The 12317-nt window shown below is 37.2% G+C and overlaps 1 protein-coding gene and 1 long non-coding RNA gene across 2 annotated transcripts in view; one reads left to right on the forward strand and one right to left on the reverse strand.

Annotated features, from left to right (window-relative positions):
* The first annotated feature begins 213 nt into the window (after nucleotides 1-213).
* On the forward strand, nucleotides 214-2065 carry LOC144001627 (uncharacterized). Its single transcript, XR_013278532.1, has 3 exons — nucleotides 214-654; nucleotides 997-1308; nucleotides 1544-2065. It is a non-coding gene; the product is annotated as an uncharacterized LOC144001627 (long non-coding RNA).
* An 8364-nt stretch (nucleotides 2066-10429) lies between these two features.
* The window catches only part of cox20 (cytochrome c oxidase assembly factor COX20), a 3296-nt gene continuing 1408 nt past the window's right edge, over nucleotides 10430-12317 (reverse strand). Inside the window, exons 3-5 of the mRNA XM_077495618.1 lie at nucleotides 11344-11458; nucleotides 11209-11272; nucleotides 10430-11135 (exon numbers count right to left, since the gene is read on the reverse strand). Of these exons, the coding sequence (XP_077351744.1) occupies nucleotides 11000-11135; nucleotides 11209-11272; nucleotides 11344-11458 (315 nt within the window). The 3' untranslated portion in view covers nucleotides 10430-10999. The remainder of the gene's footprint in view (nucleotides 11136-11208; nucleotides 11273-11343; nucleotides 11459-12317) is intronic.

Raw genomic sequence — 12317 nt, forward strand, 5'->3', positions numbered from 1 at the left:
GATGGATGGATGGATGGATGGATGGGTGTATTACTTGTGTCCAATATTTAAAAAAAACACCATGGAAGTTAATATCAAAAGAAATGTACATAAAATCATCCCCAAAGTTCATGCATTAAATTAATTACCAAAGGCTAAAACGAACACTTTTGCTACAATTATAGTTTTAGTCAGTTTTGTAAACATTAAATGTAATTTCAATGTAAACTGAACGTTCCTTAGTGTTGCTTTAAAGGGGAAGTCAACCCAAAAATATTCTTTACAATAATATTTTCGATGAAGCTCCACTAGTCTAAACATGGTATTCTGGTTAATATTGTGTTTTTGGAATATAAATTAAGCAGTAAAATCTACTAATTTTTATCCATTTCAGGGGGCGGCCATTTTGCCATCACAGTTACTCAGTGCTCAGTTAATGACCAATTACAGCTCCCCTGTTTTCTGAAGCTGACCTGTGATTGGTCATTGGTCTGTGATGTCATTTTCAGTCGACAGCAAATGATAAAATGGCATTTATGTATTTTCTACTGACTATGCAGAGACGATCCTTGAGGAAGCGGAGTCAGAGACATCAGCACAGGAGGACAAGAATTAATCAAGTAGATAACCCAGAGGTCCTCTGATTTGGATCCAGCACCAAGTAGCTCAATGCAGGTAAACTATGAAATAGTCTACAGTCTATGCAGTGTATGGAAATTGCCAAAATGCTTGAACAATATTTTTAAACACAAACAAATTGATCACAGGTTACTTTCCTGTTGTGACATTTAGGTAACATCTACATTGCAACACCGCTGTGGTATTGAGCCCTAAGCTCAATAACTTATTGCATGCCTTTGCGATATGCATATTGCAAGAGCCAATATCGCGATATCATATTTTTTCGATATATTGTGCAGCCCTAGTAAAAATTCACATCCCTGGTCAGATGATCCATCGAAAAGACAAGGTAATAACTATGTGTTTATTTTATTTTTTTGCGTCAATCACCAACAGAGAGGAGAACTAATGGACCGATCAAGACCAGCATCTCTTGAGATGAGTGACACAGAAGAAGCCCTACATCCTCCGTCTTCCGATGAGCTTGGCCAATTAACAGACAGGCATGGATCTGAGGTTGACCATTTTATCCCTGTATCAAATGAAGATGCTGTCCAGGTCTTTGGTGACATTTTGGAAATACCTTTTGCCCATAACATTGAAGCATCGCTTGAGGATGATGAAGTACAATTTGGACCGATTAGTGGCGATGATGACGACCAAGACTCCACTATCCCATGGAATGCATCTGAGTTAAACAGTATGCAGGTATTGTTGCTTAAGATTTAGAACTAAGTTCCCACTGGATGCTAAAAAAAATGCTTACCTATTCATTGTTTTTCTATAAAATTTACAAAGACCGTTCTAATCTTTTAAATCCTGTTTTCATCTAAAGCAGATGTTTGTAAATACAGCTTTAGTGATTGTTAAAGTTGTTGAAAAATATTTTGTTCCCTTTTAATCAACTAATCAGTTATCAATTTTCTTTTTAAATATCTTGCAGTACTCTACACCAAATGATGAACCTGTACCTGTATCCTCAATGAGCGTTGCAACATCACCAGATTTCACTAAAGAACAGCTCCTTGTAAAATTAAGACGTGTAAACATAGTGGATGATGTCCTTCATGTCTTCATGGAACCAAATATACTGAATGTTAATTTAAAAATGGAGTTCACAAATGAGAAAGCTGTAGACAGCGACGGTGTGTCTAGAGAGGCATACTCCGCATTCTGGGAGCATTTCTTGGAACTGTGTGAGGGGGAAGATGAACGAGTACCAAGACTAAGGGCAGACTATTGTGAAAAGAAATGGCAAGCTCTTGGAAGAGTGTGGTTAAAAGGATACCTGGACCACAAAATCCTACCAATCAGACTGTCACCAGCTTTTGTCCTTGCCTGCTGTCACGGACTTAGTTCAGTGGATGAAGAACTCTTGATGGTTTCATTTGCCAAATTTCTTTCAGAGAATGAGCGTGCATCACTTGAAAAAGCATTTCAGGGTGACATTGATGAAACAGTTACGGAAGACTTACTAGACATCTTCTCAAGAATGGGATCTCACTGCCTGCCCTCGCACGACAACTTACGGGCTGCCACTCTAACAATTGCACACAAGGCACTTCTTCAAGAGCCAAAGTTCATAATTGACTGTTTCCATTCCAGTATTGCCAATGCTATGCCACTACTCATAACAAAAGACAACATAAAGGAAGTTTATAAGTCCAAGAAGCCAACAAACAAGAAAGTGGCCCTGATGATAAAGCCATCAACTGAAACACTCGGTCCACAAGAGCAGACATCACTGAACCACCTACTAAGGTATGTGAGAAACATTGACCAAAGAAAACTGGAGATATTCTTGCGCTTCTGCACCGGATCCACTGTGCTGTGCAAGGACAAAATCGAAGTGACTTTTAATCAACTGTGTGGTTTAAGTCGAAGGCCTGTAGCACACACATGTGGATCAGTTCTCGAGTTACCTTGCACCTACAGCTCATACCCCGAGTTTCGTCAAGGGTTTGACAATGTCCTGTCTGGTGATTGCTTTACAATGGATATTTTGTAGCAAGTGCAGGGGCTGCATATTGTATAAGATTGCTATGGCATTTCACTGAAACAGTTTATTTCAAATATGACCAAAAATGTTTTGTTATGTCACTGTTGATGTTTTTTGCTGCATGTAATTTGCAATTTTCTCAGGTTCAAGAGATTGTAGAAGTTTTACAAAAGGTGGTGTGCAATTCATCCAAGCACCATTTGCACATTTTGTGTGTTTTTTTTTAATCGATCATTTAAGGCAATTGATAAGTTGATTCAACATCAACTAGTTAAAAAAAAATATCTGCTTAAAGGCGTATACTAGTGAATTGTTTCATATGTTATTCATGGCTGTTTTTGCTGAAGCCTCATAGTGTTAGTCTAATAGCATAACAGCCAAAGTCATTTTCAAATGTCTCAAATTGTCTCAATCCAACCTTTATAGTACATCATGGATTAAATAATAAAGAAACTGCACAAACAAAGCAAAATGCAAATTAATTCACATATTGGTAAAAAAAAATTCTTACTGAAAAAATGTCTTAGTAAATTATGCTATTAGGCTAACAATATGTTAAAAATGCTAGTAGTTTCTAGCAACAGTATTTCTGAATAAAGATTTAATTTCTCCTTTCATGGACTGGTTTATTGAACTTTGTTAGGGGTTTGTTCATTTCCCATATATGATCAATGTAAAGCCAAGCATTGATGATAATGTTATACGTACTGTTTATGCTATACAACAAATTGAAATGTAAATTGAAACAATTGAGCCGTACCATTTGTGATCTATACACGAGCTAAAGTATGTACGTTTTTTGATAAGTTATAATAAGCGTGGATATGGGAATAATCCGTTCAAAGTTACAATCTGAGTTTCTACAGAATTTATCTGAAAAATAACAATTGCAGTAAGTATCCAATGGTGGACTGTGAAACGTTCATTTTTAGAAGTGTTCAAATGTAAATCCATCTCAAATTACAGAGCAGATGTTATCTCCCGCCTCAAATGCAGGTACAGACCCAATGCTTCATAGGCATCAGATGGATTGTGAATCTGTGACTCCACCATTAAAATATTGCAGATGTTGTATATTTCTATGTCACATGGCACCGCTGGGCGAAATGTGCATTGACTCCAACACAACTGTACATCAGCTCTGTCCACTGAGGAAATGCAGTCATAACTTGAATAGAGTTCTGTAAACATGTACATGATTTGTGGCCGACCACTGGGTACCCTTTCGTTCTTCGATGGTCTGATGATGTGTGCATCCCACACATGGATGGTCTCATCTAGTTCGTCCTGGGGGGAAAGAAAAAAATGGTAGGCAATGTTAGACAGTAACATAAAAACTTAATATTCATGTGGTTGTGTGTCATAGTTTTGGTTAGTTCTCTTGAAATAAATCATGTTAAATGTTTTTGATGACGATACATTCAAATTGCTTGAATGTATCAAAGAGCAGCAAATAGGAATGTGAGGCCAGTGACACATCACCACCATGAACAGCTCCAGACCTCACTGATCAATTACAAATGGTGTGCTGCAAGTAGGCTACAATATGGGTCTCCGGGTGGCGGAGTAGTTACCGTCACTTGCCTACGGTACAAGTTGGTGTGAGTTTGCTTCCCCCACCTTGGAGACCATGTACGAGTGTGAAAACAAAGCATAAAAAAAGTAGGCTACAATATATTGCTGACTACATTCGATGCACCCTTTAACTGCGGAATGAAGTCAAATTTATTGAAGTGACAGTATTTGCATCTGATATTAATACAGAAAACCGCTTTGAACGGCACATGCAATGCTCAGTCATAAATTGGCCACTTGGGCAGGATCCGGGGTGGGGAGGAGACCTCACTTCATTTGCGTATGTGGATCCTTATACACCTAAAATGTAAACATTATCTTTTTGTTGTGGTTATGACTTATTAATAGTAGATCACAGATGTCCTGATTTTATTATAATCTGATATTGATACCCGTTCCCGGCATCAGGTGCCGTTTCATTACACAGCAGGCATGTGCGGTGCGGCTAGGCCAATACTGTTCTCCGCCTATATGTAAAATTCCATTGATTGCCTTCTGAGAAAGCCCCACCAACTCTCGATGCGCTGATTAGCTGTGCTTGCGCCTTCGATGTAGCATTCAAAGCTGGAGCCGTCGTGAATGTTGCGATGGAGAAATCGTTGAAAGTCTCGGACTTTAACATTCTCTGTGCCCCGATCTCCTCTGACAATTCTTGGACAACCACTTAATCTGTGTATTACCTCCATGTAGTAGCCTCCAACAATTTTTGGGTCACTGTTGGTGGTGAACGCATTCATCCATATGATTTTGCGGGAAAATCCTTCAATGCAGCCGTTAATGCATATTCCAAATGGTTTTAGCTTATCGTATGAGTCAAAGTGCCAAATGTAATTTGGTCCTATTGCGAAATAGTTCCGGCGATGGAGCCGTCTCCTTCTTCTTAGCGCAACACCTCTTGGGTCAAGTTCTTGAATAATTAGGCGCACCTGTTCTTTTTTTACGCGTAATCCATTCTCCTTGCATTTAGTATACACCCATCGATATCCGCAGAGCTGCCCAGATGTTTGTAAAAGTCCATGAATAAAATTAACCACATGATCCAAAAATGAATATTCCTTGCGCCGCAGCAGACCACACGACTTCAAAATTCGTTTTAAATGTCTCTCAGACACAACATAATGGTGCCGACTTGCAAGTAACGCAGCAATGTCCTTATAATAAAGTCCCAGGTGAAAATAGAACCTGACTAGGTCCTGTACTATCATTTCACACATGAACACAAACTGAAATGTAGTTCGTATAACGTCTCCCACACGAGTATGCTGGTTTCTTCCGGACGAGAAACTTTCTCATCCGGACGAGAAAGTTTCTCGTCCGGATGAGAAACATTTAATTTTTATTTTTTTCTCCCATGTCACTTTAGGGGCTCCGTACTTTTACATCTTAAAGGTGAACTTTTAATCTAAGACAGCTTCCGGCAGCCAGTGAGCATAGTGTAGTGCAGGTTTAAACCACTTGGGGACGTCACGCACCGCAGATGTGACGAGTGGCGTGGATCCCTCCAACAACTGGCCTGAAGACAGAGTTGAGGTCGACATCCTTTTACAACACCTCTTACAGACCATAGAGCGATATACATTAAACTGCAGCTCTGCACATCTGAAAGAAATTTTCATAGGTCATCATATTGGAAATTAAATGGTTCACTTTTAGGGCATTCTGTTGTAAAATCTGAAATTACAAAACTGATACTTTTTTTTTAGCAAGGCAGTAAGTGAGGGTTCATATGGTTTAAATTGGGAACTTTTTAAGTTTGAAGCAGGTAAATTTTTAAGAAGGTATGGAGCCCAATTGACTAGTAGCAGAAGAAAAAATAATTGTAGGCTACAAATTACCTCAATCTACCAACAAAACCCAGAACAGATTACTGAAGAAGATAAGATAATGCTAAGACAACTCCAACATAACCTTGATGAAATTTATCGGCACAAAGCCGAGGGTGCGTTTGTTAGGTCGAGGAAAAAATGGCTTGAGGAGGGAGAGCAGAATTCTGCCTATTTTTTTCGTTTGGAAAAACACCTCTCAACATCCAACACAATCCATCAATTAAACATTAATGGTACAATAATAGATGATGCAAAAGTTCTTTCTATGTTTTGTGGTGACTTTTATGCAAAGTTGTATGATTCAAATTATAATGCGGAGGCTGCTGCACTCTTTATAGACTCGGTGAATAACACAAAAATCATAGACTCGTCAGACATTTTTGTGACACTCCGTTTGATGTCGAGGAAGTAGTGAAATCTATTGCGTCTCTCAAAACTAATAAATCTCCAGGAACTGATGGTTTTGTCACCGAGTTCTATAAAGTGTTTTCAGATCAGTTGGCTCCATTTTTATTACAAGTTTATTTGGAAGCCATAGAGATTGGCGCTCTCCCCCCAAGTCTCACTCAAGGCCTCATTACATTACTTCCTAAACCTAACAAGGACACCCTTTATATTGACAACTGGAGACCTATTTGTTTATTGAATAATGATTATAAAGTTTTAGCTTTGATACTAGCAAGACGAATAAAACATGTTCTAGACATGATTATAGATGAGACCAGTGTTGCCACAGTTACCTTGAAAAAGTAACTTAGTTACTTTACTGATTATTTGGTTTTAAAAGTAACTAAATTGCGTTACTGATTACTTGATTTTAAAAGTAACTAAGTTCGATTAAAAGTTACTTTTTTAGTTACTTTCAGCAGCTGCCGATAACACCATCTCAACATAAAAATAATGCAGTAGAAACGGAGTTCCAAATACTTTATTGAAAGTGCATTTTTAACATGAAAATAAAGGGTTTTTTTTATGAAAAACAAAATAGGCAGTCTCTCTTGACTTCTTGTAACGTAAATATTTTTTATAAAACAAAAAATAAAAATCAATCCAGGTTGAAAATGAAAATCCCCTAAATTCCTCTATTGTTTGTTTGTTCCGCTATTCCAGTGTGTACACATGTATCAGTTTAAATATTTATTAGTAGTTATTGACAGTTATAATTGTTTTTTGGTTTGTTTGTTTTTTCTCTTCAAAATAAGGATCAGGAAAACAAAAGGTTGATAATTTAATGTTAAATATAAATATTTAACCTTTAGACAGACACCAACACAATTAAACAGAATATTTGCACATTGTGAAGTATTTCAGAAACATACATTTAAGACATGAAATAAACCTACCGTCCAGCCAACCAACGCCGGCCCGGGACATACAAGTGCACCGAGAGGACTCGATAGCCATGGGAAATACCGAGATGTACGGCACCGGCTTCTGCTAACTGTCTCCATTTGTATGTTGTCACTCGTTGCGCGCGCGCGCGCCGTGTCGCCAGCACGGAAACACGGAAGTAGCTTGAATGGTGATGCTACTGAAATGTAAACAAAACAAGTAGAGCACGGCGCAGAATTCTTGCTATTGTTATGAAAACCATAAAGCCTCACTCGCAACCGATACGGTCGTTTAGCTCCCCTTGACGAACGATGGTTCGGTCGAATCGTTTTTTTGTTCCACCCCTACTGAAAACGTAACTTGTCTGACGTCACTCCCCCTGGCGAGAGGGCGGAGACGACCTCATCCCATAATGCTTCACGGACCAGTTAAGGATGGAAATAAATTATTTTTTTTACCACTTTTATGGTCCATAATGCACACTTTTTTTGTTGTGTTGTGTGCCTGTTGGTTAATAAAACTAGTAGTAAAAGTATCATCACTTTTGTTTTGAATGTGCAAACCATTCATGACCAGACCATGGCTGAATTCAGTGTGGTGATCAATGACTTCTGCCTCATCTTCGTAGTTGTTTGTGACTGTTACAACAGTGAGATAGTTTGCCTTCTTCATGAACATTGATTCTCTGGACAGTAACTTTAATCAGACTACTTTGTAGAATAAAGTAACGCGTTAGACTATTAGTTACTTTAGAAAGCGACTTTTTTGAGTAACGCGTTACTAAGTAACGCGTTACCGGCAACACTGGATGAGACACAGTCTGGCTTTATGATGGGTAGACACATCTCTAATAATGTCAGGCTTGTTCTAGATATTCTTGACTACTCTGACCTCGTATTTGACGACTCTTTCATCCTCTTTTTGGACTTTTACAAAGCCTGTGACACAATTGAACATGACTTTATATTTTTATGTCTAAAAAAATTTGGCTTTGGGGATTTATTCTGTAACAGTATTAAAACATTATATAATAAGGCAAATAGTTCTATTAAAATGAAAAATGGCACTACACAGAGATTCAGTGTTAAGCGCGGTATTCGTCAAGGCTGCCCAATTTCGCCATACTTGTTTTTACTTTGTACACAAATTCTGGCTTCTCATATTTCAAATAGTGCTCTTCAAGGCATACATATTGCTGAGAGAGAAGTTATCATCAGCCAAGTGGCTTATGATACAACACTTTTTCTTAAGAATGCCAGTCAAGTAGCTATTGCTCTTAACATTATAAATGAATACTCAAAGGCTTCTGGCTTAACACTAAATGTGAATAAATGCCGACTCTTACCTGTTAGGGACTGTATGGAAACCAGTATTTGTAATATTACGATCCAAATGAAAGCAACTTATTTAGGCCTTGTTATTTGTAAAGATGAAACAACAAGAATGCTCGATAATTTCATTCCACTGATTAAAAAAACACTAAGTTAAATCGATGGCTGCAAAGAAATTTAACTTTGAAAGGGAGAGTTTTACTTTCTAAGGCAGAGGGCTTATCTCATTTGACTTACGCTGCTCTATCTCTTCATGTAGATAACAAAATTTGTAGGAATGTCAATCGTATGCTCTTTAACTTCCCATGGAAGAACCGTACACATTATATCAGAAAGAGTGTTATAATGAACAGCTATGAGTCTGGAGGTCTCAATGTACTGGACTTTACTACATTACACAATACATTTAAAGTTAATTGGGCTAAACATTTTATTAAAAATCCGGTTTCAGTTTGGAACTTTATTCCTCATTATGTTTTTGCTAAATTTGGTGGTTTAAATTTTAGTTTAAGTTGTAATTATAATGTGGACAAAATTCCTGTTAAACTATCTGTTTTCCACAAACAAGTTTTTTTTGGCATGGTCAATGATTTTACAAGCATAATGTTTCGCCACATAAATATACAATATGGAACAACAAAGACATTTTATACAAGAACAAATGTCTTTATTTTTCTGACTGGGTAGAGAAAAAGGTGCTTTTCGTCCGGCAGTTATTTGACAGCAATGGGCAACTCATGTCTTATTTAGAGTTTGTGAATACCTACAAATTTCAAGTTTCACCAAAACAATATGCTATTGTATTTAATGCAATACCGACTGGAGTTAAAATGCTTTTTAAAAATAATTCTGTAGTGCCCTGTCCTCTTTCTCTCCCCAGTATTTTAGAGACAGAGATTGGTCATTTCTGTCTGACATCAAGTAATAATGGCAATAAGAAAATTCGTGCTCTGTTTCAGAAGAATATTGTCACTATCTCATATGTTGTGTCCTATTGGAATTGCTTTGTTACAGACATTAATTGGAAAAAGGTCTGGTCTATTCCAAATAAGTATTTGCTGACAAATAAGGTGAAGGAAGTGTCCTTTAAGATTTTGCATAAATATTATCCGGCCAACCACTATATGACCAAGTTCAAAAGGGACATCGACACAAACTGCTCATTGTGTGGAACCCACCCAGAGACAGATCAACACCTCTTCTGGATCTGTGGACACACTCGGACTTTTTGGAGAGAGTTTAGTAATTTTGTTATTAGGCATTTATATAGAGACTTTTTGTTGAAATGGGAAAATATAGTGTTTTGTTTTTTTAGGAAGTATGATAATGAAGATATATTTTTTATTATTAATCTGTTAATACTTATGGCAAAATTCTTTATTCATAAATGTAAGTATGGAAATCAAAAACCCAACTTCACACACTTTCACATTGACATGCTCACCTATATTAGACTTATAAATGACTCTCATAACAGGAAGGCTATGAAAACTATCAATATTTGTAAAACATTTAGATTGTTTGAATGCACATGAAACCCCTGGCATTATTTTGTTTTGTTTTTTGTTTAGTAGTGTTGTATTTGTTTTGTGTTGTACTTAAGTATGTTGATATATGTTCCATTTTGTTAAAATCATTATCCTGATCTGTACTTATTCTTTGGTTTAATAAAGCAAGGAAATAAAATAAAAAAATAAAATAAAATAAAAAAGTGGCATGAGCCCGTCGTCACGGTGATGCGATCGGAAAGTACTGAATCGCAAGAATTCATCTTTTACTTTTTATTCATTTAATTATCATTCAAGACCCAATGACCTTATAAAATGAATACAAAATTGTTCATATAACATTTTTTCACTTGCAATAATTAAATGGATGGTTTGATTGATAAATGCAAAAGAAATTTCAAATGCGCAAAATTGTTCCTCTCATTTTAATTTGCTAATAATTAACTGAGAGTGATTCAATAGACGATTACTGAATAAAATAAACAAAAAATTATGCACATTTATTTAATAAAGATTTTTTTTATTTTTAGTATTTAACTATGTACAGTGTGTAATTATGTGTAACTGAATCAATTTGAGAAAAATAGAAAAATACTAAATCCGCAAGTGCACATGTATAAAAATACTTTCATTAAAAGGAGACAAACACTTAATAAACGTGCACACACATTTTTATATTTTAAAATATATTTTTAGACATTACACAATTTGGGATTCTTTGAATTGATGTTAGAAATGGAATAGAAGTGCTTTCACTTCTACCCACTTCCTGTTTTGAACGTTGCCGACTGTTGTCATGCACGCACACTCGCAAACGAGTTTGCCGGGTCAGGAGGGTCCCGAGCCGCTTTGTGACTTTTGGGGGTCGGCGGGGGACCCCTGGTAGATGAGCCTGTTCTTGATGCCCTGCTGGATGATCCTCTGCTGCACTAGCAGCTTGGCGCGGTTGTAGCGGCAGCAGCACCTGCGCAAACAACACAAGATAAGGAAGACGGCGGCGCTTCCTGTCAGCCATCGGAGGGGGCCAACGGACTGACCAGGAAGCCAAAGTGCCCAGCAGGAACCCACCCATGCCCACGTCGTACGAGCGCCTCACGCGACCTGCACACACATACACCAGCCAATCAGCTTCGGCTAAATCCATCGTCATCGTGGTGAGCGCGTGCACTGACTGGTGAACAAAAAGTGCAGGAGGCCGGCAGCTACGGAGGCGCCAGCACCATTTAGGACTGCCTCCCGGGCGCACGGAGTGTTCTGCACATCCAGGATGCCCAGCAGACGGTAGCCCTGCAAACGCAAATGCAAGGAATCAAGATGAGAAGAAAAGGAAAAACAAACTTTTCATCAGCACGATTTGCTTTCAATCACAATCAACAATAGTGTTCATTTTGACAAGAAATTTGAATGTATTTTTAGTTATAGTCTTTTTGACTCAAATTAATTCAAGTTATAGTCAACTGATTGTCTTTTAGTTTTAATCCAATTTTAGTTGACGAAAATAAAGAGCAATTTTAGTCAACTAAATTCAAGTTTAGTTGATATTTTCCTTGAGCATACATTCCAACTTTCATACAGAAAATGATAACACACCTATTTGTAACTGTAGTTTAACACGCAAGACACATTTAATACACCGGTGTCTTTATTAATTGTTCAATGAAACATGTTGAACTGACAATAATATAACTTGGTTTTCACCCAATTAAAAAAAAGTGCATAATATCTTGAGATTAATCTTGCAGCTGCACAATAAAATAAATAAAATACATGAACTTAATTTAATTACCGGGTAAATGAAATAAAGTGCAGTGAACACTGAACAGTTTCTGAGTGTTTTTTTTCCCATTCCACCCATTCGTTCCTTCTGATTGGATTGTGTGAATTTTCATCACTGTGTTGGTTTCATTTTTGTTTTAGTCATTGACAAAATTGTCAGTCAATTTTAGTTACTGTTATAGTCTCAATGAATGACTTCTATTTGAGTTTAATTTTCATTTTTGTCTGGAAAAAAAAATTGTGACAAAAAAAATATGACGGAAAATTTTCGTCAACGAAATTATCACTGCAATAGTTCGAAGACTTTCAAACCCTTCAGTCGCACATTTTTTCTGCTGGATTGCCCCCCAATTTGGACTCTTTACCCACA

Source organism: Festucalex cinctus, chromosome 14 (genome assembly GCF_051991245.1).
Source record: "Festucalex cinctus isolate MCC-2025b chromosome 14, RoL_Fcin_1.0, whole genome shotgun sequence".
Taxonomy (NCBI): Eukaryota; Metazoa; Chordata; class Actinopteri; order Syngnathiformes; family Syngnathidae; genus Festucalex; species Festucalex cinctus.